This window comes from Oryctolagus cuniculus, chromosome 2 (genome assembly GCF_051225735.1).
Source record: "Oryctolagus cuniculus isolate XC-2025 breed Fujian yellow rabbit chromosome 2, ASM5122573v1, whole genome shotgun sequence".
NCBI classification, from domain to species: Eukaryota; Metazoa; Chordata; class Mammalia; order Lagomorpha; family Leporidae; genus Oryctolagus; species Oryctolagus cuniculus.
The window spans coordinates 34,935,611-34,963,348 of NC_142868.1; the positions used below are offsets into that span (position 1 = coordinate 34,935,611).

The following is a 27,738-nucleotide window of genomic DNA, read 5'->3' on the forward strand; positions in this document are numbered from 1 at the left end:
GAAATAAAATATATATTATAGGTTCCAGTGTTGTGGCACAGCAAGTTAAGCTGCCACCTGCAACACCAGCATCCCATAGGGGCACAGGTTCAAGTCCTAGCTTCTTTACCTCTGATCCAGATCCCTGTTAATGCTCCTAAGAAAGTAGTGGAAGGTATTCTTCACCCATGTGGGAGACCAGGATGGAGTTTCAGGCTCCTATCTTTGGCCTAGCCAAGCCCTGGCTGTTGCAGTTACTTGGAGAGCAAACCAATGGATGGAAAAATGTGTGTGTGTGTGTGTGTGTGTAAAACTCTGTCTTTCAAGTAAGTATTTTTTAAAAATCATAAGGCATGATTATAATGAATATTTTACTGCGATTATTAGTACTGATTAAATAACAAAAACAATAAACTGATGGGGAAATTGATAGGAATCTCTTAAAGAAATGGCCTTGATTCACAAATGGACATTCTACATAACACAGAAGTCTAACAGTAAACTAATCTATAATATCAACTTGCTTAGTGTAAGAATGATTTGTAAATAACAAATGTAAAAGCCAATTTTCAAGGAAAATCAATAAAACCAACAGTTGGCTCTTTGAAAATATCAACAAAATTGACAAACCTTTAGCCAGATCGACAAAGAAACAAAGAGAGCACTGAAAGACCTAAAATCAGAAATGAAGAGGCAGCACAACTGATTGTACAGAAACAAAAGGAATGTGAGAGAGTACAATTAAATGCCAACCAGCTGGATAACCTGGATGAAATAAACACACACAACCCACCAAGGCTGAACCATGAAGGAATGGAAAATCTGAAACTGTAATGAGAAAGGAAAGAAGAGAACACTGAGGCTCAGAAAGAACTCACACATGACCAGTGACAGAGTCAGAATTTAATTCCTAGATGAACAGAATGTTAGGGTAATAAATAAACAGTTTCTCTACTCCAGAAACTCAGCATCCTTTGAGAGATGATACTGCAGGGAATATATAAGACCTGAAGGTAAATGCATCACTATCTCATAAAACATGAGATCATCAGCATGTTTTCAATCCCACATGCAACTCTCATAGTGCAATACTGTTAAGCATTACCTGAACACCGAAAGCTCCCACATATATTGGTATGACAAAACACTAGCTTGTTTCATCAAAACCAAGTGTGTGAATTCTAAAGCCAACTGAATTCTATGTATTAGAAGAAAAACCACAACACATATCCTATTGATGCTCTTGGAGTCCCCATGTGAATATCTCATCTGGTGAAAACAGCACACAATTTTCATCAAAAGATACAATTCAGCAGAATATTTAAGCAAAAAAAATCTGATTTTAACAATTTTCCCTCTGGTCATGTCCTTAAACTTCTGAAACACCTCTGTTCTACAAAATTACTTTTTTTATTTTCTACTTTTCAAAAATGAATGAAAATGCATCTGAATCAGACTTAGCACTGCTGTGGAAACATTGAAAGTAGTGATGCTGAGATTCCCTAAACACCGCCCATCTCCATGATGACCTTTAAGTGCCCTTTCTCATGTGGCCCTGCCAGCAACAGCTGTAATTAGAGTTCATTTTGTTGAAAGCAATTGATTTCCCTCTACATCTGACTCTTCTCAACTACCGCCCATTTTCTCTTTTTTCTGCTTATTATAAGACATCGGGCACTAGTCTAATATGTAATTTTACTGATACTACATCTACATGAAGTTAATTATCAAAGCAGGCTGGATGCTGCAAAAATGTTCCTTAAAGACACAGGATGCTGCAAAATCCCTTTATTAGTAAGGTAGCTGATTGTCATCCAAACCAGGACACTTCCGGTGTCAAAAGGAGACATTATCAAAAACTATAGCAGAACAGCCAACATTGCTAGTGTTGTCCCAGTACACTGACGGACATGGTCACCCGAACTATTACAAAACCATATTCTACAAACAGTTCCAGCCCAGGAATTAACCAGTCAATGCCCCGTGCTTCTCTTGTGTATCATTGGTTATTTCATTCCCACCTCACGCTCTTCCTTCTTACCACCTGACCTTAGCCCCCTGCTGATGCGTTCCCTTCCCCCTGCCCCCTTATTTTCCTTCCCATCACTGTGCCAGTCAACCAGTTTCTGGGTACTTGCCGTGTACCAGGTACTATGCTAAATGCCTTCCAAACGAATTGGGAAATGCAAAGCTGAACAGGACAAGGTCCTTGACAGGTAATCATCCAAAAACTTTGTTTGCAAGATTTCCTTTAAAACAATTCATTTTCACTCTGACCTCCACTTTTGACACATCTTAAACACTTTAAGCAAGAAATGCAATCCCAAGAGTATTCTAGTGAAGCCACCACTCGGCTGATTCGCTGGTCATTTTGTACATACACTGATGTAAACAGAGAGGACTAAACTTTTAAGGTGTCAGAATTTCTATCACCTTAAAAACCTTTATAAAAACTCCCCCATACATGACACTGTGGCCCTTTGGAGGAGAGACACACCATGCGTGCTCTGTGGCATCCCTACTTCCTCCATGGATCTGCAACAGCTGAGCCACTGATTCTGTCGTGACCAACAGCGAATCACCAACACCTCACACAATGTCTAACACAAAACAGGCACTCAAGAAACACCCATGGAGGAAATGAATAAATGAGGGCTGTGGTCAGCTCCTCCGGATCTTTGCTACATTAATTATCCTCTTGTTTAATAATACAAAGAGAACAGATTTCAAGTAGTTCATAGATACAGTTCTAAGACTATAATAATGCTCCCCTCCCTTCCTCCACCTTCCTTTTTAAAATTTTTTCCAGAACATATTTTCAACTTGCTTTATAGTCACATACTTAATGTGCCACTAAATAAAGAGCAAAGAAGTTAAAAGGAAATACTACCCAGCCATAAAAAAAGAATGAAGTGTTTTCTTTTGTAACAAAATGGACACAACTGAAGACCATTATGCTCAGTGAAATAAGCCAGACCCAAAAAGACAAATATGTTTTCTTTGTGGTAGCTAAAATGTAGCGTAGGAAAACATCTTAATGTGTATGAACCAAACTGACATCATGGGATTTGCTTATTGTTTATAGCCCTTGTCTGTATTCCTGACTACCTCTGCTTCCAAGTCAGTCCCATTTTAGAAACTGCTTTGGGTTCAACCAAAAGCCCAGTTACTTAACACCAATGGAACCGGGAGCGAGTTTCCTCATCACTCTCCATGGCTTATTTTTCGTAACTACAAGACAGTCTTAATCACTCCATATGCTTTATTTTCCTTCTCTAATAAAACAGACACAGTCTGTAAGGTTTTGTGGTAGTCGTGAGATTCGAAAGCAGTTTATGAACAAGGCCAAGCAGGACCCACTAAATGCTGAAAGAAAGAATAAATTGCCATTCTGCTCTGAGCCTCCAGATCCAGCTGTCATCATCAAAATCGAATTTGCCAAAGGTGATTTTCATTCAAACAAGAGCTATGCATCAAGGGCTGTAATACACAGCTGGAATCCGTCTGCTGTTAGACATCAAAGGAAGAGTTTATCATCTGCTTTTAGACGCAGGAAAACAGCAATTAGTTCCCAAGTAAAAGGGAAAGGTGTACAATCCGATCTTATTTTCCTCACCAAAGTATCAAGTATTAAGGGATTACCAGCTTAGAGTCAACGGCAGCCGTTGTACAGCGGTCGTGCAGGAGTGGGAGGCAACCTAGAAATGCTCTCTAGGCTCTGCATTGACTGACAGCTCCTGCTGCTCACTATGGAGAGTGCACAGGCCAAGGCTGCCTTTAACGTGCAAAACTAGGCAGAGACTCCAACATTGAGATGTGAACTGAGCAGGGTTTTCATCCAACCGCACCTGCCCTCCCAGCCATCTACGACATAAGATCTCAAAAGGGAAACACAGCACAGGCCTTGCTCAACTTGAAATTTCTGGAAGGAAATAAACTTGGTCACAGGCCCAAGTTCATTTCTGCTTACAGCAATGTGCTCAGAGACCTGTTTCACTGGCCCTGCAGGCTAGGACAGGGCCAGCGGAAGAATCAGCTCCCTTGTGCTCTGTTTCCAGGACACCTGAACTGAACTCCCCGTGTGCCCAGGCCACAAGAGCTCTTCTTCAGTGGCTCCCCACTCCCTCTCGCCCAGTGACAGCAATGCACCCAGCCTATGGAAACTCTCCTCAGAGGCCAGTTTCCTTTCTCAGCAGCTTACCTGGGCCAGGCTCCCAGAAGATACAAGAAGCCCCAGAGTTTTTCAAAGCCCATAAGTGATGTGGATCTTGAATAACATTTTCCGTTTTCTTCAAAGCCATCCTGTCCTATTCTGCAGGGGCATACAGAGTATAAAAGCAAAGCCTCAACTACCTGCTCACGGTTCATGATCACAGATGCAGCAAATGACCATGGAGGCAGGTGTCTGGCACTGTGATGAGGACGCCGCCTGGGACACCTGCATCCCCTATGGCGAGGGTCTGGGTTCCAGTCTCAGCTCTGCTCTCGATTCCACGTTCCTGCAAATGCACACCCAGGGAGGCAGCAGGTGATGGCCCAGGTGCTCGGGTCCCTGCCACCTACATGGGAGACCAAGATGGAGTTCTGGGCTCTGTCTTCAGGCTGGCCCAGCTCTGGCTGTTGTTGGCATTTAGAGTGTGAACCAAGGAATATGGGAGATCTGTCTGGCTCTGTGCCTTTCAAACAAATTTAAAAGCAAACCAACAGAAACAGCAAGGGTCTTCCAGAGGTAAACATGGACTATGACACTGAAATGTCCCATTTTGTTCTCCAAGCTTGCAACTTTGGTCTCTTTGGAGGGGCACCTTAGCAAAAGGGGCTCCCAATGAACCAGGCACACGAACCTATCATCCCAGCGTGTTTTCCAACCCATCTTCAGTTTTCAGACCCCTTCCTGCCCAGGGTCACAGAGTTTGCCAGCTAGGAAGCTGGGTTATAAACCCCAGGGCCTCTGGCAGTTGTCTGCCCTGAACTAAGAGAGCCTGTGTCTGTGTTCTCTAAATCTGAGGGCAGCAGAAACCAAACAGGCAGGGCTGATTGTCCACAATCCGTCTGGGAGAGAACGCAGATGCTAATGAGCATGGCTCAGCCACTAGGTCATGTGCTCGTATTTTGAAATATCGAGCTGTATATACTGTAAAAATAAACATGTTTATTTGTCAAGTTTAAAATATTAATAAAGAAAAAAAAATCAGCAACCATCAGCATAAGGGCACAGTATGAGTTCACAAACTGAGGTCCCTACCCGTGTGAATGATGGTGTAGCGGTTTTCACAGACCCGAAACTAGCGCTGAAGACACGTGCGTTTTACACCCAGCAGAGCAAGGACACGGAAAGCACAGCTCTACAGCCTCCAAAAAGGGCCTGCGAGAAGCACCGTGGGTCTCGGCTTCACCGCTTGCCAGTAAGACACAAACGCATTTTCGGATAAAACGGTAGTGAGGAATTTCTGGGAACTTTCGCCTGCCTAACTGACTTCTGCTGGATGACCAGTCCAGTGGAAGCTTGACGTCCATAATCAAACTCTGACTTCAGGCGAAAGCTTAGAGAGCATTCATTTTAACAAACACATTTTATCGAGCAAGGCTCCCTGAAGACAAAAAAATTCAGGAGACCTGATCCCAACCCTCAGGGCCCTCACAAAATTGAATAAATCAGTGCACAAAATTGAATAAATCAGTCTGCAAAGAACCCTGACTCAATTCAGGTTACAAGACATCCTGACCTCTTCTAAGCACAGCACAGTGGATAAGAGCGGAAACTGTGAGCGTGAGCTGAGCGTGACCCTCACACAGACCTGGGCTCCCGTCTTGACTGCCCCTTAGTTGTGTGGCACTAGACAAAGATAGTTAGCCTCCCTGTCCCTCAGCATCAAAGTCTGAAAACGGATAAAAGGATCTACCGCTCAGAACTCAGACAGGACTAACCAAGGCAAAACACGCGAGGCCCTTAGCACAGTCGCCAGCACACGCTCCGGTCAACATCCGCTGGCAGCGGCCGCCGGCCCCACGCCCATCCTCTCCCTGTCTCTCATGTCCAGCCCCTTCTGCCCCGGGCCCTGTCAGAACCTCTGGCTAACTGTCCTTTAAAGACGAGGAGACAGGCTCCGAGAGGATTTTTGGAGAGCACAGCCAACAGCACACGGCAGACAAACCCTCACCTCTGCCTCCAGACAAGCAGGCCTTGGGAACACTCTTATTTCTCTAGCTGGCAAATCCCTCCTACTTGTTTATAAGGAATTAAAAGGCAAACCAGGCACCTTATTGTGCAAATTTTACCCAGCTTGGTAAGCAACCGGCTGGGTGGTCACCAGTCCCAGCCACTGTTCACATACTCATTTGCACAGTGAACACTCTACACAACTGGACATGGTGGCCCTGGCTGCCCAGCCTCTGGCTTCCTCCTTTCCAGACTACATTCAATACTGCGGACCAAAGGACCTTTGTGAAACTCCCACCTGATTACGCTGCTTCTCCTACTTCACAACTCGGGAAGCCACCTAGTGTGAGGCAGCCCCAGTCTCCAGCACGAGCCCCCACAGCCCTCCTCCCTCTGGCACCAAGCAGCCCTTTCCATCTCAGAGCCGTGTCTGGGTTCCCAGCACACCCCACTCGCCAGCCACAGGGGAGTCCCTGCCACTCTCTGGCCATGCCCCCAGCCCCGTGTCTCCGTGCCCGAGCACCTGCTTTTTTTTACAACCCCAACTCCGCTCCCTCTTTCTGTCTTCTCCCTCGGCCCTCAAGACCGAGTTCAAGGCCAGCTCTGCGATGCAGCCGTGAGTGCACTTTGTGTTGGCTCAGCTGTCTGACCGCTGTTCCTTGGTGCACCTGCAGCATTGGAGTCTGCCGGCATGAGCGGCTCACAGCAGCAAGCAGGACACATCCTGGCTCTCTAGCTGCACGGGTCAGCCCTGGAACTGGGACTCCCACACTGTCCAGCTGTCTGAAGCTGGGCGAGTGAGTGACTTTCCTGCAGAGCATCAGGAATGCCTACCCTCCGAATGAGATAAAATGACTTAATGCCACGGCTTTCAAACCTGTTCAGACAAGGCGATGTCACCCTGACATCTTGATGCATTTCATTGTATCATGAGAACTACCTATTCCACTGAGAGAAATTATGGATACATTTTATGTACAAAGGATTCAAAATCAATCCTCTAAGTTTACCAATTAAATCTTTGTTATTTGTTAACATTTTCCCATTTGCTAATACAGATTAACTAGGGCAGGTGCCATAAGCTTAAGAAAGCATAATGGGAGAAAAAAAAATTGAAAGATTAGAAAATTTCTATTCCTCACTAATATGGGAGGGGACAGGCCAATAAATACCAGCAGGGAGTCAGAGCGGCTGAACACCTCATGCAGTCCACTGCTGCCACGTGATGAGTACCACATGTACGCTATCTGAATCTGAATCAGACACTCAAATCCCCTGGGAACAAGGACACCGCTCGTCCCTCTTTGAGAAATAATCACCTGATACAGCCCCTGGCACACTGGAGTTGCTCAGAAACGCTGCCTTACCAAGTGGGTGAAAAACTGAGACAGCACACGAGGACTATGAGACAAGCGCACTTCCCAGTAATTTAGATTTCCATTTGTTCCATAAATAAATTATATTCAAAGAAGTCTTTCCAATGTTCCTCTGTGAGCTGTCCCTCCAGCTGAGACATCTAGAGTTCGTCAGAGGGAGAAACACGCAGGTGGAGTCCTCCGTTAGACACAGAGACACTGATTAAGACCGCCAGGCAGGCGGCATACGTGCCTGCGCTCTTGTGATACCACAAAGGGACCAAGCGAGACGCACAGTCTATATGTACATGGTACCTGTCAGCACGAGACACTATTTTGAATGCATGAGTCCCACAAGTCTCCTATTCCTAATCTGTCTGGCTACAGTAAACACCGTAGAGATTATAGAAGACGAATCCTATTCTAGTCTCTGTTCCCACAGGAGAAACCTTCCTGGTGTACTTCACGTGTTTAGACTCTTTTCTAACCGAAAGCCAGGATAGCTGAAAATGGCACAAAAGGCTAAGAGCTGGTTGTTCCTCTTCCCCGAGGCCAATGCTGGAAGTCAGTACTGGCGTGAATACTCGGTACTGACAGCTACGTGGAAAAGATGAGCTACCAGAGAAGCCGGAGCATACGTTATTCTTAAAAGAATAACGTAAGTTGCTTTTAACTTATTTTAAAACAAACTATGGCCAATTTTTGGAGGTTACATCAACATTTGCTTACCGCCACAGACTGGGTTTCGAGAAATCTACCTCAAATAAAGTCAAGAAAATGCCTGAAAACAGGTGAGACTGTGACAACACGATATCAACATAATTGAGGTAAAAAGAATAGCAGGGGCCAAGAGGGGGTCAGGTAACGTGGACGGTGTTGGGGATGCCAAGTGTCCCTACAGCCTGCTTTCTCAAACACAGTTAAGGATGCCGTCACAGCTTACAAAGTCCCGGGGAAAGCATTCTCCCCCAACTCTCCAACACGTCAGGAAGCACCCACTTCCCTCTGCACCCCTTCATGTCAACCCCACGCATCTAGTTCTTCAGCACCAGATTGTGTGCAGCCCACTTCCACAACGAGCCTTTCATTTGAAACTTAACAGTGGACTGTGAACATCCTTCTAAGCATAAAGATTTCCACGGGGCCAGCACCATGGCATAGTAGGTTAATCCTCCGCCAGGGGCACTGGCATCCCATGGGGTGCCGGTTCTAGTCCTGGCTGCTCCTCTTCCAATCCAGCTCTCTGCTATGGCCTGGGAAAGCAGCAGAAGATGGCCCAAGTGCTTGGGACCCTGCACCCGCATGGGAGACTGGGAAGAAGCACCTGGCTCCTGGCTTCGGATCAGCGCAGCTTCGCCATTGCAGCCATTTGGGGAGTGAACCAATGGAAGAAAGACCTTTCTCTGTCTCTCCCTCTCACTGTCTGTAGCTCAACCTCTCAAACAAATAATCTTTAAAAAAATAAAAAAGATTTCCACCTAGAATGTCAATCTGAGACAGCAGAGACCTTCTGTCCTGGTCCCTCTGGCAACACAGGGGCTGTCGTTAGCTTATTATTGTAAACTCAAGTCCCATGAAAGCCTTGCCTCTACACCATGGGAAGTAAACTCTACAACAAGGTCACAAAATACCCCAAGAGCGAATATTTACAACCCCTAAAAGCGAATGGACTCCTAAGTGATCTGAAAGGCAGTTTCGGCTCCATGCTTTCTGGGGCTAAATTATATTTCTGTTCTAAACGCCACTGTATCTGGGCCCTGCAGCCCAGGGAATTAGTCTTTTGCCCTTTTCATTCCACTTCTGAGGACAGATTGGTGCCTTCCAACCTAATCCTCTTTCAGACGCCCTCCCACAACGGAATGACAACTGCTGCACACATGATTTCCTTTATTTGAAGATTCATAGGTGACTTCAAGACAACAAAATTCAACTAGATAAATTCCTGTGATTCTTTTCACTCTTGTATTTAAATGTAACAGGCCTGACTAACACTTGGACACTGGGTCCCTGGCACAAACTCCTGGCTTCTGCCTAGCCCAGCCCTAGTGGTTGCAGGCAACTGGGGAGCGAACCAGTGGACGGAAGCTCTCTTTCTACATTGCTTTCTCTTTCTCTGTCACTCTCTCAAATAAATTTTAAAAACTTTAAAAAAAAAAGCTTAATAATTGAAGACCCTTACCTTATTATCATTACAAAATATATAATTCTAATTAAATTCATAGTAAACACAATAAAACAATAAATCTAATCAATCTATAAATGTGATTTTTTTTTTAAAGATTTATTTATTTATTTGAAAGTCTGAGTTACACAGAGAAGGAGAGGCAGAGAGAGAGAGAGGTCTCCCATCCTCCAGTTCACTCTCCAATTAGCCGCAACAGCCAGAGCTGAGCCAATCCAAAGCCAGGAGACCCTTCTGGGTCTCCCACGTGGGTGCAGGGGCCCAAAGACTTGGGCCATCCTCCACTGCTTTCCCAGGCCATAGCAGAGAGCTGGATCAGAAGTGGAGCAGCTGGGACTCGAACTGGCGCCCATATGGGATGCCGGCACTGCGTGTGGTGGCCTCACTCACTACGCTACAGCACCAGCCCCTAAAAGTGATCTTAATAGCTAATGTTTCTACAGAATTTCTAGAGAAAAGCTTTTTTTCTGTCTAGTTTTCTTTTTAAAGATGTTTCAATTAGCTCATCTGTGCTGTCACACTGAAGAAGGGCTATTAAGACAAGGAATACAAAGTCTAGAAAACTATCCTGTAATTTAATGGGACAACAGTTCCTATTGTCAATGATATTATTTCTGGAACATTCTAGAAAGGAGATTTGTGTTTCTGTGTGTCTCTGTGTGCATGCACACATGCATTCTCATTTTATTTTAAATAGATTTTTCCACCCATTTGGTTATGTATACGGCCATGCAGTCAGTATCTACAAAAAAGTAGTCGACTTTATTTTTGTTAAGGCTCACTTGACCTTTTAAAAAGATTAGGGACTAAAACTGAACTTTCTGTTCCCAACCCACCCTATTTTTTCCCAAAAGACAGCAAAAACATTCACACAGGATCTCAATCGAAAGTCTGAGACTACCTCAAAAACATGATCCAGTGATGAACCTGAGAGCTGCAGTCATTCTCCGAAGACCAAGCTACGTGAGGGGTTTGCTTTCCTTTCCAGTCATGAAAACAACCAACCCGACCTCATTCTTCCTCTAAAAACTCGGAACCAGAGAGCCTGGCCCAATCGCCTAAGGCTTTAAAACCCCGACATTCAGAGAACTGGCCTCACTTTCCTGTCAAGTCGTATGACACTGCCTTATTTTTAAAGCTTAATTCATCAACAAACCAGACGAAAGTCCACATTCTTGAGGACTCCGTTTGTGAAACCCAAAGGAAACGACACAACACAGAAAAAGTCAACCTACTCTCTGGGAGGTTCGTATAAAAAGACATCTGCTGCGTCTTCTTCCACATTACAAATCCAGAAGAGCAAGAAAATGTACTAAGCCAGGCTGCAGAGCCATCGTTCATCCCGAGAGAAGTGTAATGGAATTTTAAAAACTGCATGAAAAATCACTTACTTTTCTCAGGGCTTTGGCACAAAGCTGGGAAGGCAAACTCCCCTTCCCCCACTCTGCTACTTAATAGCAATCACCCATGGAGGTCAGGCAGCCCACATATACCTAGAAATGGTGTAGAGACAAACATTTAAAATTCCAAGCCAGATTAGAGAGCAAAAATCAGAACCCACTGATACTCCGAGTACCTCTGTGTAATTAAAAATGAAAATTTCATCGGAATACCTAAACGATGACAGCTCAAAGCTATTTTCCCTTCACGCTACACTAACAAGGCTTTCTGAATCTAGACGGCGTTTTAAACTGTCCTTGTATTAAAGTTCTAAAGCAGGAGCTAGCAAGGCCTCACGGCAACAGCTCATGTTAGAAACGTCTCTTCTCGGGGAGTCATAAAAAGGACCAGAGGGAGGATGCGGACTTTTAATTATTCTGGGTGTTGGGAGGGAAGGTCTCCCAAAATCACATTTGCCAGCCCCTGCCAAAGGTGAGCTCATTGCATCAAAGCACAACTGGTTGCAAATAGAAGTGAACAGTGACAACTTCAGAAAAATGATCAACAACGCGTAACCACCCTGCGGGGGCATCCAGTCAGGCCCGCTGCTCCATCACAGGTGAGAACGGAAAGAGACAGGTGGGTTCATCTCTATCTAATCCAACAGAAAACTCAAAAATTCTGCATGATGAACAGCTTCACTTAAAACATCAGCTGTTTCTCCCAACAACCCCACAAATGCAAACACAGGCAGGGGCTCATTAATAAGACGAAACAGGTACGCTATATGCTAACGTCTGTGCACCTGTCAAGCTCTCTCATCCTGCGCCTGGAGTTGCAGGAATTCTCAGAAGCGGAATGAACTCATTTACAAGCCACGAGAGACTGAGAAATCTGTCCATGAAAAGCAGGCAGGAAGCACTGCTACAGCAAGCTGTCAGAACTAAAAAGAGAACAGAGCCCCACGAACGCCAGCGAGCGGCATTTTTTATGACCGCCATTGTTACCGCCAACACGTCCAGGGTGCGGACTCTTAGGCCAGATTTTCTCCAAGCACGTTAGTGTATTCTTCGCCCTGCTTAAGACAAGGGACAAGCTGAGTTTCACATGTCAGCTGTCCCCTGGATATCACTGCATTGTCACACACAACACTCGGCTCTGCTAAAACACCTGTATTTGTTCCAACACAAGATGACACAAAACTCAGACTTCCTGTTTGCTGCTGCATGGTTTCATTACAAACACCAGGTAGGGGCCAGCGCTGTGGCGTAGCGGGTTAACGCCCTGGCTTGTAGTGCCAGCATCCCCTACGGGCATCAGTTCGAGTCCCCGCTGCTCCACTTCCAATCCAGTTCTCTGCTACAGCCTGGGAAAGCAGTAGGAGACAGCCCAAGTGCTTAGGCCCCTGCACCTGAGTGGGAAACCTGGACATGACTCCTGGCTCCTGGCCAGCACAAATCCAGCTGTTGCGGCCAAGTGGGGAGTAAACCAGCGGATGGAAGACCTCTCTCTCTCTCTCTCTCTCACCCTCTCTCTCTCTCTCTCCCTTAGCCTCTCCTCTCTCTGTGTAACTCTTTCAAATAAATAAATAAATCTTTAAAAAAAAAATAATCACAAAGGCCACATCCAGGCTGAACCCCACCCTGTCAATCTTGACAGATGACAGGCACAGAGAACACGTCCCCAGCCATCTACAGGGAACGTCAGTGTCTGCCAGTGTGCTGTGCGAGCCACGGCCAGGCCGTGCCTGGTGTCCCAGTGCCCCATCCAATTTCAGGCAATTCACATCCCACCACTTAGGGCAACTCACAGGCCGCCACTCTTCCAAGGCAGCAGCAGTTCATAAGCAAACACAGGGACTTTTTCAAGATAAAGTGACCCATTTGCCGCACTATTTTATGTATTTCTCAGTCATCGACTGTGTTTAAAACTGTGCTACAATTTTTATTCAGTTTCTGTTTTTCTTTTTAACACGACACTACGGTTTTCTGAGTTTGCTGTACCCAACCCCAAGCTCTGTGAGGCTTCCCACATATTTAGCATAAAGCAATGTTTTTTAGGAACACACAGATGAGGCTACTTTAACAAGTTTGTAGTCAATGGAATCAAAAGACATTATTTTGACACGAAACAGCTTTAAAATCCACACATATCAGGAGTATTCAAAGACTTCACAGAAAATGTATATTATGAAAACATTATGCAAGATTTCAAAATTTCTGCACCAAAATGAATTCATCTTTAATTCCATTTTCCACAAACTTTTAAAAATAGCCTTACAACATAGTTTAGCTGAAGTGTCTGAACAACAACTAGTTTTTACATGGATGACTGTGACACACCCAGGAGGGGCTAAACTGCAATTTTTGTATTTCATCATTTTGATAAGGAGAACAGCAACACAACGTAATGCAATGTAAGAGAAAATTTAATCCACAATGTGTACAGCTACCAAGCATGGACATTGAGAGGCCAGTTTCCATTGTGTGACGTATCCACTGGAGATGCACTCCCAAAGGGTGCCAGACGAAGGCGGTGCCACCGCACCATTCTGGACAGACCAAGGTGGTGATGGTGTGCAGGGAGACTTCCGCAGACAAGGGCATTTCGCCCCAACTGCTGGAAAGGGAGAACTGAACAGAATCACTTTTCATTCCGTAAAAGCACTGTGAATTTTCTTTAAAAGACATCGCAATATATCATAAAGATAGACTGAAAGAAGTTCTCCATGGATAAGTAGTATCATCTTCAACAATGTAAAAAACATAAATACCCAACAATTGATAAACAGCTTGAAAAATCTGCAAAACAGTTCATACAAAGGGAAAGTGTGCACAGGCAGTGTTCACTGGGAAGCACACACGGGCTCACTATCATTTCTGTTTTGTCCGAAAGCATCTGTATCCAGGGAAAAACGCCAACATTTGAAAAGCTGCTAATTACAGGTGGTGGCAAGAGGCAAAACTGTGACCTCCTTTACATTGTGTACTTCGGGGGAGACCTCTTGTACAGCCCCACGTTACCTTCACTGGGAGCCCAGCCAATGGAACGAAAGCCCAAGAACTGCGATCGCCAGAAGCTTCCTTGTCAATCACAAAAATCAACAGGTCCCATCACATGGCCGTACCTCTGCAACGTATTTTCCGTCTCAAAATTCAAAGACAAATACCGTTCCAAAGGGTATGTCTAGGGTACACAAGCCCACTTCAGAGGCCAGAGCAGAACTGACCAGTCATGGACTTAGTAAAATCGGATGAAAAACCATTCATTACACAACTGCATGCAAGCTGTCTTGATGTCTGAAAGACAAAGATAAAGCTCTTTTCAAGCAAGATCAGCATTGAACAAACACAAGGAGGAGCGGGTCTGGGCGAGGGGATGAACTTCTAACTTGGGAAGTTTCAAATCGAATCTGAGAGGCACGATGTTGGTGTAGCAGTTGAGACATGGCTTGGGGCTCCCATATCCTGCATCACAGTGCCTGGGTGTGAGTCCCAGCCCCACTTCTGATCCCAGACTCCTGCTGCTGCACACCACCCTGGGAGACAGTAGGCGATGTCTCCGTCACTCAGTTGGGAGATCTGTATTGGGTTCCAGACTCCTGGATCAGCCTGGCCCAGTCAGAGCTAATGAGGGCATTTGGGGAATAAATCAGCAGATGAGAAATCTGTCTCTCGATCTTTCAAATATATAAGAGGTAAACACATAAAGGTGTTTTTTTTTTTCATTTACAAAGTTTTTTTAAAGTAAAAAAGAGAGAACTTAATCTTCATAACAACCAATAGAATTCAGCTCTATTAACATTCTCTCAACAACAAAACTTGGGAAATAACCCCATCAGCCAAAAACTCCCATGTTATGAGAGTGCTGGATCTAGTGGCACACACTGACATCACGTATGAACGCGGCCAGTGTGGACAGCACACACCTGGGTTCCATTTCACTGTGACGTTTAGCCCCCCTGGCATATCTACTACACCCAGGAACTACTCAGCACAGGGCAGTAACCTTAGCACGACTTTGCCTTATCAAGACTGGGTTGAGACTGACAGGGCACTGACCGCACTTATGTGTGTGTGGTTTTGTTTCCTAAAATCACAAAGCATCTTTAACACTCAGCACACACATCTGAATAATAATCATATCCCTGCTCTATAAAGTGGAGTTAGCAGTAAATATTCTTATTTGTTTTAGCTTCTAAAAATGCTGACGTGGATGAAACAAAAAAAAAACCTTATATTTCAAATCTGGTTTTGTATATTTAAGCATTTTCATAGGTTCCCTATCAAATGAATGGCTTCATATTTTGTTTTATTTTAAAGACCACAAAAAGTAAAATGAATATTTTAATTATGCTGTTATATATAAAAGAGATAACAAATATTGAATTAAAAAAAAAACCTGTCAGTTCAAGGTCAAGAACCTCCTTAGAGATTCTACTATATTTCCACATGTACAATGACAACTTTGGAAAGTAATTTATAAATCTGTGTTCCCAGTGCTGCCTAAAATGTTGCATATTGCAGCTTTAATGGTTAACAACCAAATGTTACCATCACCAAGCAAAATCAGACACTATACCTAATTATGAGCATTCAAAATAAGAACTATGAATTTTAATTTCTGTAAGAAGAGGTACTGAAATAAACACCCATCTATACCTACTTCACACAGAGTCTGAACATATAAAGCACTTAAGAACTTTTCACATAGAAACTGTATTTCTTAAATTGCTTCAAGAAACAGCATATGTATAGCTCAGGGGAATACATTCTCTTACCAGGACCGGATATAAAATAAGAGCAACCGATTTCCGGAGTCTACCTGAATACAGAATAAGCAAAAAGTATTTTCTCAGGCTCTCCAGTCACTTCCTAGGCAGAATTCCAACGTAATCTAAATTGATCTTTGGCATTCCTTCATTTCCCTTTCACAATCCTCAGCCGCCTCTGGTCCAAAGCCCAAAGACCTTCACGTTAGACGGCCTCCTCCTTTCCTTCCAGCATCCAAATTCCCAAGGCCACGATGGGAAAATTCCTAGCAGAAGAGGCACTTACACAAATGATTTACTATTTTAACTTTTCCTGGATTCTGTGCATTTTTAAAGAACACCCCAAGCACACAGACCTCGGTTTCTAAATATCTTAGCTCACTGCAGAAATACTTGGGTCCAGGTCTGGGACAAAGGAATTCTAAGAGAAAACCTAGAACGCCTTGGTATACCAGAAGATAAGGAAGAGCAGACATGACAGCAGCACGCAAGAACCACCTTGTAGGGGCTCCCACTGGCCAAACACGGGAAGCCATTCGACCAGCAAAAATGAATGATGTTGATACATCACAACACAGGGAGTGCAAACAGAAACCACAAACCCATAGGTATTTACAAAGAAAGAGATGAGGAGGCTCTTCTGTGTAAAGGATACCAGCTAACAGACATCAGAGCAACAGCAGAAGAAAAGTCTGCACCCTCCACGGCAGTAACTGATTCACTTAAAGGTCGTTAATGGATACCAAGCCATCTGGAGAAGAGAGGTGGTTACATAACAGGATACTCCTCCAGTCTCAGAGTGAGCCCCACAGATGGCTTAGCATCTACCTGGGGGAAAAGAAATCAACCAAATGTGGCAAAATGGTAACATTTTACATGGCAAGCTAGCTGCAACCTACAAAAACCAGTAACCATGGCTACCTGTATACCCACCCTGTCAAAAGAGGTATCATAAAGGAAAATTTGGTTGAAAGGAAACAGACACAAATAGGAATGCAATTAAGAGCATTAAGTGCAGTTTTCAAAACAAAACAAATTCCAATTCTGTGTCTTTTCAGAGGTAATTAATGACCCTTAGTTGGGGGGAAGAATATTGAGAAAGAAAACAAAACACAAAGAACACTGACTGGGTGGACATGCGCAGCAGTAGTCCGTTCTCTCCAAGCCACTCTGAAGAAGAGGTAGTTTTCAGTTTGAAACACTCTCACTTCTTGGTGAGAGGCCCTGTGTGGACATCCCCCCAAGTCGGAAAGAGTCCCTTTTCAAGATGTGCACGGACCAAACACTCTGCCCCAGGAAGGCTGATGGAGCCTGGAACTGGGGTGCACCTGAGGAACACCCAACCTAGGCACACACACACTCCAAGCCTACAGCCGTCAGCAGCCGTCTCAAACCTGCTGTGTCGGAAACAGAACCTGCTCACCAACTCCGGCCTGTTTCTGCTACCTCTTAGGCATCCATCTCCCACCTCTCTCCCCAGGGGCCCGACTTTTACGCCTCTCTTCCCCTCGCCTTCCTCAAGGCCACACGGACCACAGGGCCTCCCACGTCCAAGGTCAAGAGAACCACGTGTTCCTCTGTTCTTTCTCAGTGTGTCTTTCGGCACCCAAGTGGCACTCTCCTAGCTTTGACACAGAGCAGGGTCCACACCCGCTGCAGGCAGGCACTCGGCTTTGCCATCTCATTTTAAGAAGCACTGCAATTCTGAGACATCATTTCCATCATTTTATCTCTATTTTATAAAACAACAAATGCTCAGACAAGCAACAGCATTATAGTTAATATTCAGACCCTGAGTTTCTGAGTCTCCCACAAATAGCCAGGTGCTTTGTATTATTTTAAAATGCTGCCTCTGAGGTACCTTTCTCTGAAGGGAGGAGAGAACCTCCACTTTGACTATGACCTTGTCTAAACAAGATAAGAGTCGGAGAACTCAGAGGGCTTCCATAGCCTTGGAAACTCATGACTGGAGCATAGGGAGATTACTGATGCCATAGACAGGAGTGTCAATTGGTAAAGTCAACAACAGGAGTCACTGTGCACTTACTCCTCATGTAGGATCTCTGTCCTTAATGTGCTGTGCATTGAGATTTAATGCTATAACGAGTACTCAAATAATATATTTCACTTTGTGTTTCTATGGGGGTGCAAACTGTTGAAATCTTTACTTAATGCATACTAAACTGATCCTTTGTAAAAAAAAAAAAAAGAAAGAAAAGAAAAGAAACTATCAACTCCCAACTTGACTCTCACTGGGATTAAACATGACAATAGGTCTGATCTGATTTCATCATCATTAAAAAAAAATCATCTATTATTTTTCACTTTATGTTTCTGTGTGGGAGCAAACTGTTGAAATCCTTACTTAATGTATACTAAGCTGATCTTCTGTATATTAAGATAATCGAAAATGAATCTTGATGTGAATGGAAGGGGAGAGGGAGTGGGAAAGGGGAGGGTTGTGGGTGGGAGGGACGGTATGGGGGGGAAGCCATAGTAATCCATTATTCGTACTTTGGAAACGTATATTCATTAAATAAAAGTTAAAAAAAAAAAATGCTGCCTCTGGACTGACATGTGGCGTAGTGGGTAAAGCTGCCACCTGCAGTGCCGGCATCCTATATGGGCAGCGGTTCAAGACCCAGCTGCTCCACTTCCGACCAGCCCTCTGCTATGGCCTGCGAAAGCAGAAGATGGCTCAAGTCCTTGGGCCCCTGCACCTACCTACGTGGGAGATCCAGAAGCTCCTGGCTCCTGGCTTTGGATCGGACAGCTCTGGCCATTGAGGCCAACTGGGGAGTGAACCAGCAGATGGAAGACCTCCCTCTCTTTCTCTGCCTCTCCTCCTCTCTCTGTGTAACTCTGACTTTCAAATAAATAAATAAATCTTAAAACAAACAAACAAAAAATCTAAGCCAAATGCTGACCCAACACTTCAAAAAACACACTGTCTCCTTTCCTTATACCAACGTAAAGTTCTCGAAGGAAGGGACCCATTTTACTCATCACTGTGGCTCTCCTAGGGCCAAGCAATGCTCAGAACTGATACTCACTGATGTCTGTTCAAGGAATCTGCTCAGAGCCCATCTTCCCTCGGACCCAACGCCCCAGCCCTGCAGAACCAACCGTATGCCACCGTGTGTCTGTGAAGTAACATGCAGCCTGAACAGGACAGGTCCACAGAAACTTCATGGAAAACATATATTATGGGAAGTTATGCCAGGATTTCAACATTTCCTTTCTTTGCACCAAAAATATACATCTTTTAACACTACTGTCTCCACCAACTATTTTAAGTACCCTCCTCTGTGCCTGGTACACAGTAAGCACTTAATGAACGTTCACTGAATGAAATGATTACGCACGAGAAAGTCGTGTATCTCAACAGGGCTGCTGTGCCTTGTTTAAAAAAAAAAAAAAAAAAAAAAAAAGCCTGATTGGGGCAGCCCTGTGGTATAGTAGGCTCTTCCACCTATGGTGCCGGCATCCCATACGGGCGCCAGTTCGAGTCCCGGCTGCTCCATTTCTGATCCAGCTCTCTGCTATGGCTGGGAAAGCAGTGGAGGATGGTCCAAGCGCTTGGGCCTCTGCACTCACATGGGAGACGCAGAAGAAGCTCCTGGCTCCTCGCTTTGGATCAGCTCAGCTCCAGTGGATGAAGACCTTTCTCTCTGTCTGTAACTCAGTCTCTCAAATGAATAATCTTTTTTAAAAAATTAAACTAAAGTTTAAAAATTGACCTCCCTTTTATCTTTACCACATACTGAAAAAAAATCATTTTAGTGACAGAGAGGAAGTGGAAAAGAGAACACACAGGTCTTGGCCATTCTGGGTCCTCTCTGTGTACTTTACCTGCTGCCCCGGGTGGAATGTATTCTAGAGCTGTGCTTCCCAAAGTTAACAGGTAACGAATGGCCTTCCATACGAAGCATGAGTCAGCGTGTCTGCGGTGGACGCTGAGATTCTGCAGTACAAGCAAGCTCTCCTAAGAGATGCGCAGCTGCTGAGTCATAGACCATGCTTTTACATTAAAAAAAAAAATTTCTATTGAACAATGCCATTAAAGAGATATAACCTGTAGGTCAGAAGTACTAGACTTAAATTTATGGACTATCAAGGCCAGTTGTCCCCAGGTTTCTTCTTTCTGTTTTTCTATAATTTCCAAGCATTCTATGATGACCCTTCCTGATGTATTTCCTGATAAAAATAAAATACAAATAAATAAAAATATATGCACATGCTCAAGACACTGTGAACCTGGACACTGCCCTGCTGGACGGCTACACCTTTAAGCCACAAATACACTTAGAAGGACTACACTAGGAAGGTTGGTGAATTTATAGCAGTCCCCTAGCTTCTCATTTTAACATGCTCATTAACATAAAACAGTAATTACCCCCAAAGAAGCAGCAGCAGCCCCCATCACAAGTACTGTTTATCTCAGGTTGCTTTCCCTTCAAAAAAGAAAAAGAATCCATTCAGCTGGGAGACAATAAAAGGCAAACCAAATTAAGAACGGGAGAGCAGCCTAGCAGACACTACACTGAGCCTGTTCCCAGTGGGTCAGCAGAACTACGTGAAACGGAGGTGGGAATGCTGTTCCCGACAGGCAGGAGGGGCTGTGCACCTGCCGGAGAGGAGGAAAGCCATGGTTCCCCGGGGAACCCCACTTCCAAAGCACGACAAGGAGAGACCCTGAGGAAAAGGCAGTGAGAGGGCACATCCCCAGAGCGCCCGACCCCTCTTCCCTGGGGTTCCGGAGGATGTCAGGTTAGCATTCCTTGAGTTGTAGAAGGGGCAGTCCCGGCTGGTGGGCATTTCTCACACATTCTGACACCGGCAGCAATTCTAGGTGCCTGTGACCCAGGGAGGTCGAGCCACAGAGAATCCCATGTAGGACCGGGAGGGCCCCACCTCCCTTCCCACTTCCAGCTGAGAGTTTCAGCTATTTGCACTGTGATCCCATTCAGGATCTGTGGGGAGCAACTGGGAGCAACTCGGACTAGACTGTTACTGGAATTAAGACTTATTCTATGCATCTGCTCTCCCACAATATGGCGCTGGGAGAGGAGGAAACAGCTTCTACACAGCTGCCTCCAGTACAACCAATAAACTGTAGGACCTGCTCCTGATTGGAGGAGAGCAGCGTACTCGGCATGTGGGTAGCAGAGTTGGGATTGGTGGAAGAGGACTATAAAGGAGGAGAGAGACAACATGCGCCAGGAACATCTAAAGGGAACATCTATCTGAAGGAACACCTGAGCAGCCGCCGAGAGAGCCGGCCGGCGGTGTGCCGCTCCCCCGCGGAAGTGGGGAATGTGGCAGGGGGAACCGCCCTTCCACGGAGGTGGAAGGGACGGTAGCCAACCCGGGAAGAACCAGCAGCAAACCCGGGGAGGGCCGAGCAGATGAAAGAACAGCGCAGGGTCCTGTGTCGTTCCTCCACGAAGAGGGGGAGCGACAAGGATCCTTTTGTTTTTGTTCTGTTTTGCTATCAAAGGTGTCAAACTCACTGTGAAATTCCAAGCAAGGTGGGAACCTGGCGTCCAGAGGGCTTATAAATACAATGGAGCCAAAAACCACGTCTGGGATGCCAGGTAGCAGTATAGGGATAAGGCTTCCTAGCTGCGATGTTCAGATGCGGCAGGCTCTCCACTCAACAGAAGACAACACGTCACTGTGTCTCCACTGACTTCTGCGAGTCTAGTGCTGCCAGGCAAGCATGCACGGAGTCACTAAAAATGGGATCCCCTGAGATTGCAGAGCTCACGTCAATCATCATCTTGGGGCCGAGCAGGGGAGTCTGAGTTTATTTGGAGTTCTTTGCATTTATCTGATTGAAATTTGCATTGTTTTTATTCTAACTTACATTGGCTTTGGATAAGGATGGGGGTATGGAAAGCTCTATAATCTTCTCCGTGCTCCAAAGCTGAACCATTTGAATATCTGAGTTGGGATTTTGGACTTAAAGAGACTTAAGAGGCATGGCAAACAAGCACAACACAATGCATGATCTTTTGCTCGGATGGTGTTTTGAAAAAATTTTAAGAAACTAAAAGATCGGGTGATAAATTTTAGGAATTTGACTATGGACTGGTATTAAATAATATTGGGGCTTATCACCAATTTCACTCGGTATGTGGTGATATGTATCTATGGCAGCACCCTTATTTCTTGAGATGCATGGCATCGTACGATTCTTACAACGTATTTAAAGATGATCCATCAAAAAATAAATATATGTAGATTTATACAGATAAAGCAAATGGAGAAGAATGTTAATAATTATTCAAATTAGATGGGGGTTTATGGGTGTTCATTGTATTATTTTTTCCAATTGGTTACATATTTGAAAATTTTGAAAAAAGGCTTACATATTATGCCCCCCAAAAGCCTTTATGACCTTGTTGTGGTCTCCATGGCCTGTAGTCCTGCCAACTAGATCACTGTTCATATGACAAGGCAACTGTCTTTCCCCCTGAAGACATTCTCACACCCTCCCACCTCGGCACCTTAGTGTGCGATCTTCTCTCAACCGGCAGCTTCTCCCTGCTCACTGTCCCTCTGGTAAGGGCTGACCCATTCCTTTGGGTCTAACTCAAAGGTCACCTCCTCTAGGAAGTCTTCCCATCCGCACCTGACTTCATGCCATAGGAATGGAGCCCCCTGGGGGCCGGACTTTAAATGAGGACCTCCCTCTGAATGTGTGGCATTTGTGTTTGAAACTCCCACTCATTTACATGCCTCCTCTCACACTGCACTAGCGCGTCTCCAGCTCCTCTACTACATCTGAACCTACATGTCCAGGGAAGAATTTCTGCCCCACCTACTCCTTTAAGCCAAGTAAAGTCAGTCTCAGAAAGGCTCGGGGAAGTTCAACTTAGAACAAAAACATTGTCTTATTAACTTATTTATTGTTTGCTTCAAAATCTTAGATCCAGGGCAGCACTGTGGCACAGCAGGTTGACTGCCATCTGCAGCACTGGCATCCCATATGGGCACCAGTTCGAGTTCCAATCCAGCTCCCTGTTAGTGTGCCTGGGAAGGCAGCAGAGGATGGTCCAGGTCCTTGGGCCCCTGCACCCACGTGGGAGACCTGGAGGAGGCTCCTGGCTCCTGTCTTCAGCATAGCCCAGCCCTGCCCATTGCAGTCATCTGGGGAGTGAACCAGTGGATGGAAGACCTCTCTCTCTCTAACTCTGCCTTTCAAATAAATAAATAAATAAATCTTAAAAAAAAAAAAAAAAAAAAAAAACTAAATCACAGACCCAGTTCCAAGGCTCTGTAGGCAATCTCCAACTCACAACTTGAGCCACTTGCACATACATGCTCCACCTTGAAGATGCAAACTCAGTCATTCAGATCCCCTGTCCAGGGACTGCCCTCCACTGTAATCAACGACTCTACACGGTGAGACTGGACAGACTTCCACATATGAAACCCTGCCTTCCTCCGTGGAGCTGGCTTCATGAATGACCATGAGTAACGGTTACTGCTTTTAGACAAAACTCACAGAGAACCACAGATGAGACAGCACACTGGGCATCACAAATACACAAATATTTAAGATGCCATTTGGTAATATTAATGACAACAATAGGCACGAGTATTAGAGCACTGTACTGTTTGTGGTGTTTGGTGTAATAAAGCCTCATAAATTTCATCCCCACTTTACAGATGAGGAAAGCTGAGGCCTATGAGTTGGAACGAGACACAGACCTCATTCAAATCCATGAACGCTCACTTTGTTCCTCAAGGCCCAGCTAGCTCCAAGCCAACTGGGTTGTTCCTCTCTCCAGCCAGAAAGGCAAATCCCCTGACCCCTTGTAACTTCCCAGAGTGCTCTGTGCTCTTGGTTCTCGCCCTTTCTCTGCAGGTCATGTATCTGTTCAGGCATCCATTCCCCTCAGCAGACCCAACTCCAGACTAGGACACTGGCTCCCTCATGTTCAGACCTTGCTATGTTCACCGCACCTTGCACGTGGTACAAGTTCCCCAGTCCCGATGGCCCACGAGCACACAGGTGCTCCTGTACCACAGCGCCCACCCATGAGCAAAAGCCATGAAAGAAAAACACACTCCGGGCAGGTTCTTCAATTTACAAGGAGGTCAAGGGGACTTTTTTTGTTGACCTTAAGTAAAATAAAAAGCGTTTACCAGGTACAGCATGCTGATAGCCACAAACAGAGAAGGAAAGAGCGGGCTTTTCTCCAGAGGTCCTCCAATGTGGTGCCAAGACTTGTGGAGCAGTGTGCCAGAATTCATGGTCTTCAGCCAGATTCCAGAAAAGACAGTGGGGAAGCGGGGTGAGGGGACCGAGTTTTCCTATCTGTTCAGCTTGGGTTCCTCTCACAGGCACCGCCCCCTATAACATGAGACCCAAAACCTGCCTCAGCATTCTTCTCTTTCCCTCTTTCCATACACCTGTTGGTCAAGTTGACCTTTTTTTTCCCCCTTTGGACAGGCAGAGTTAGTGAGAGTGAGAGTGAGAGTGAGAGTGAGAGTGAGAGTGAGAGAGTGAGAGAGTGAGAGAGTGAGAGAGTGAGAGTGTGAGAGAGTGAGAGAGTGAGAGTGTGAGAGAGAGTGAGAGTGTGAGAGAGAGTGAGAGTGTGAGAGTGAGAGAGAGAGAGAGAGAGAGAGAGAGAAAGGTCTTCCTTCCATTAGTTCACCCCCAAATGGCCACTATGACTAGCGCTGCACCAATCCGAAGCCAGGAGCCAGGTGCTTCCTCCTGGTCTCCCATGCTGGTGCAGGGCCCAAGCACTTGGGCCATCCTCCACTGCACTCCCGGGCCACAGCAGGGAGCTGGACTGGAAGAGGGGCAACCGGGGCAGAATCCAGTGCCCCGACTGGGACTAGAACCCGGGGTGCTGGCACCACAGGCAGAGGATTAGCCTAGTGAGCCGCGGCGCTGGCCAAGTTGACATTTTGTTACTAGGTCCTCTGATCCTTGGAATCAAAATCAAGCAAAAAGTCAGAAAGAATTTAAATTTGAATATTACTCCAAGAGAAGTATACAGTGTGGAACATTCGTGTTCTTGAATCATTTCAGAAAGCAGAGAACGTGTCACCCCAGCAGGTGTCAGTTTCTGGCACCTCTGAAAGGGAACACTGTTAGGCAAGGGTTGGTACGGCTGCAGGCTGCCTGCAGAGAGGGCTGTGTGCGTTCACCCGTCAGCGTAGCCGTCTGCTCTCTTCCTCCACGTTCTGAGAGCGCCACAAAGCACACAGGGACAAAGAGAACATGCTCACAGTGCACAGTTGGCGGTTGGAAGGTGGCATTGCAATGCTGAGACAAACAGGAAGGTGACGGGCTGGATGAGCAGGTCAGCCCAAAGGTGCTCCACCATGGCACGGGGCAGCTCCCATCAGCAGAGGGGTCCCTGAGCGGGTACCTCCCACGTGCAATCCAGCCCCATCCTTCTGCATGACACAGGTCACAAGGTATTCAAGCGGCGCTCCCAGCTGGCTGGGTTGGCTCCAAGTTGGTTCGACTCCATTGGCGGTGCTCTGGCTCACTGCGCCGTGCTGGCGTGAGCACCAACTGTGCTTCCTCTGGCTACTTTGACAAGGCTGCTCACTTCGCCAACAGCCAGGCTAGTCTCAGCAGCCTGCTGAAGGTCTTCCCTCTTTCCTTCTCTCAAACATGTCTCAGAGATCAAATCATTGAAAACCTCAGCTCTGCCCCTGCTACAAAACCTAAATCTCCTGACTTCACAGAGTGACTAATTCGGGGTGTTAGCTGCTCATGCACTGGACAGCACAGAAGTTGCTGAGAGCAGCAGTACCCTGAATGGCACTTCTGTGGCTCCAAAGTTCTAATATGTCCACTGGTGGAAAACAAAAACCATCTGGACTCAACAGGCTAAAACTCAATGCTTGCTTTGTTTGTTATTAACCAGGGGGAAAAAAAAAACTAAACTAAATATAGGTCATCAAGGTTTTAAATTTTTCCCTTGCTGTGTTTTTTTTCCTTCTATGTCCAACTATAAAGGATATTTTTAAGGATCTATTTGTTTATTTGAAAGGCAGAAATACAGGGTGGGCGGGGGGAGATTTCCCGTTCACTGATTCTCTCCCCAAATGGCAGCAACAGCCGGGGCTAGGCCAGGCTAAAGCCAAGAGCCAGGAGCTTCATCCAGGTCTCCACATGGGTGCAGGGCCACCTTACACTGCTTTCTTCGGCACATTTGCAAGGAGCTGGATCGGAAGTGGAGCAGCCAGGACTTGAACCCGTGCCCATGTGGGATGCCAGCACCGCAGGAAGAGGCTTAACCTTCTACCCCACAGTGCTGGCCCCCAAGGATATTTTTTAAAAAACAAATTTACCCTCAGTAGCGGATGTGCCTTGGCTTTTCTATCAACAGTGAAAGACGACATGTAGAGCTACCCTAACGTCCTTTGTATATACAATAATACATATTGTAGAATCGAACACCACAGAAATAGTGAGCAAGTCCTCAAATGTTATGGTTAACGCTCCCCTGCCGTCGTCAGAAAAGCGATCAGAGGTGGAAGGCATTTGCTACAACAGTAAAGACGCTGCTTGGGACACCAGCATCCCTAATTAGAGTGCCTGGGTTCAAGTCCCACCTCTGCCACGGACTCCAGCTTTCTGATGTGCATGTCGGGAGGCAGCAGGTGACGGCTCAAGTACTTAGGTCCCCCCACACACATGGGAACCTCAGACCGAGGGCTGGGCTCCTGGCTTTGGCCTGGCCCAGCCCAGGCTGTTGCAGGCATTTGGGGACTGAACTAGATGATGGAAGATTGCTTTCTGTCTCTCAGATAAAAACAGACAATGTAATGTTAATAAAAACAAAAAGTGATCTCAGAATACCAGAAGGACTTAGGAATGGACCCGAGCAGACACACACCTGTGCACATCTGTGTCTGGAGACAGGGGTGAGGGAGAGGCCAAGCACCAGAGTGGGACCTCGAAACACCCAGCAGTTCCCTCGGACAGTGACCTTGTACTTGCCCCTCCGCCCCTCGCCAGCACCCCCCGCCACCCAGTTCTGCACAATGGAAGCTGAGCTGACTCTAACCCCAAGGAAGAGAATGGCTCCCTCCCTCCTACTGAATCGCCCGTGTCCTGCCAGGGCACAGAGCTCTTCCACAGAGCTCAAGGCCTCTCTAAAACCCCAGCCTCCCTCATCTCCGGGCCCGGGAGCCTCAGCGCACCTTCCTGGGAGGGTCCCCGCAGTGCGAACGTGCCAGCCGTCTCCTCCTCGTGGGAATGGACTCGCGGGCAGACTGAGCCCCACGGAGCACGCACCTACACAACACTGCCGTAGTTACCACTGTTCTGATCCTGGGATTATGACAGCCTGACATCAGTATGTCAAAGAAGAGTCGCTCTCAGAGATGTCTGAACATTTTAAAGCTAGCTGTTGAGGCAGGCATATTGAACTTTTGTTGCTACTTTTTGGGGTTTTAATCTGTAAAATGTCATTATCTGCAATAAACCACACTGCAGAGAAAATATTTTATAGCTTAAGTGATCTTTTAAAAACGGGGGCTGGCGCTGTGGCATTGTGGGTAAAGCCGCCACCTGAAGCACGAGCATCCCATATAGGCACCGATTCGAGACCCAGCTGCTCCTCTTCTAATCCAGCTCTCTGCTACGGCCTAGGAAAGCAGTAGAAGATGGCCAAGTCCTTGGGCCCCTGCACCCGTGTAGGAGACCCAGAAGAAGCTCCTGGCTCCTGACTTCAGATTGGTGTAGCTCCAAGCGTTGTGAAGTAGGCAGGCACACAGGTTAAAATTGATTAGGTTTCTGAGCTGGAAGACCATGCCTTCGCCTCACCCCTGTGTGTCCTCACGCCCTACCTGATACTTTCACCACGCCCCTGTGTGACCTCATCCCCCTACCTGGCTGCACCTGGGTACCCACCAGCCAATCAGGTTA

At 46.0% G+C, this 27,738-nt stretch overlaps 1 protein-coding gene across 15 annotated transcripts in view; it reads right to left on the bottom strand.

Annotated features, from left to right (window-relative positions):
* APBB2 (amyloid beta precursor protein binding family B member 2) overlaps nt 1-27,738 on the bottom strand; it is a 397,109-nt gene that overhangs the window by 213,554 nt on the left and 155,817 nt on the right. The window contains exon 3 of one of the 15 annotated variants that reach the window (XM_089327109.1): nt 23,991-24,192. The exons of the other annotated variants lie outside the window; for them this stretch is intronic. Within the exon in view, the coding sequence (XP_089183235.1) occupies nt 24,177-24,192 (16 nt within the window). The 3' untranslated portion in view covers nt 23,991-24,176. Of the gene's footprint in view, nt 1-23,990; nt 24,193-27,738 lie in introns of those variants that run through there. 15 annotated transcript variants of the gene reach the window in all.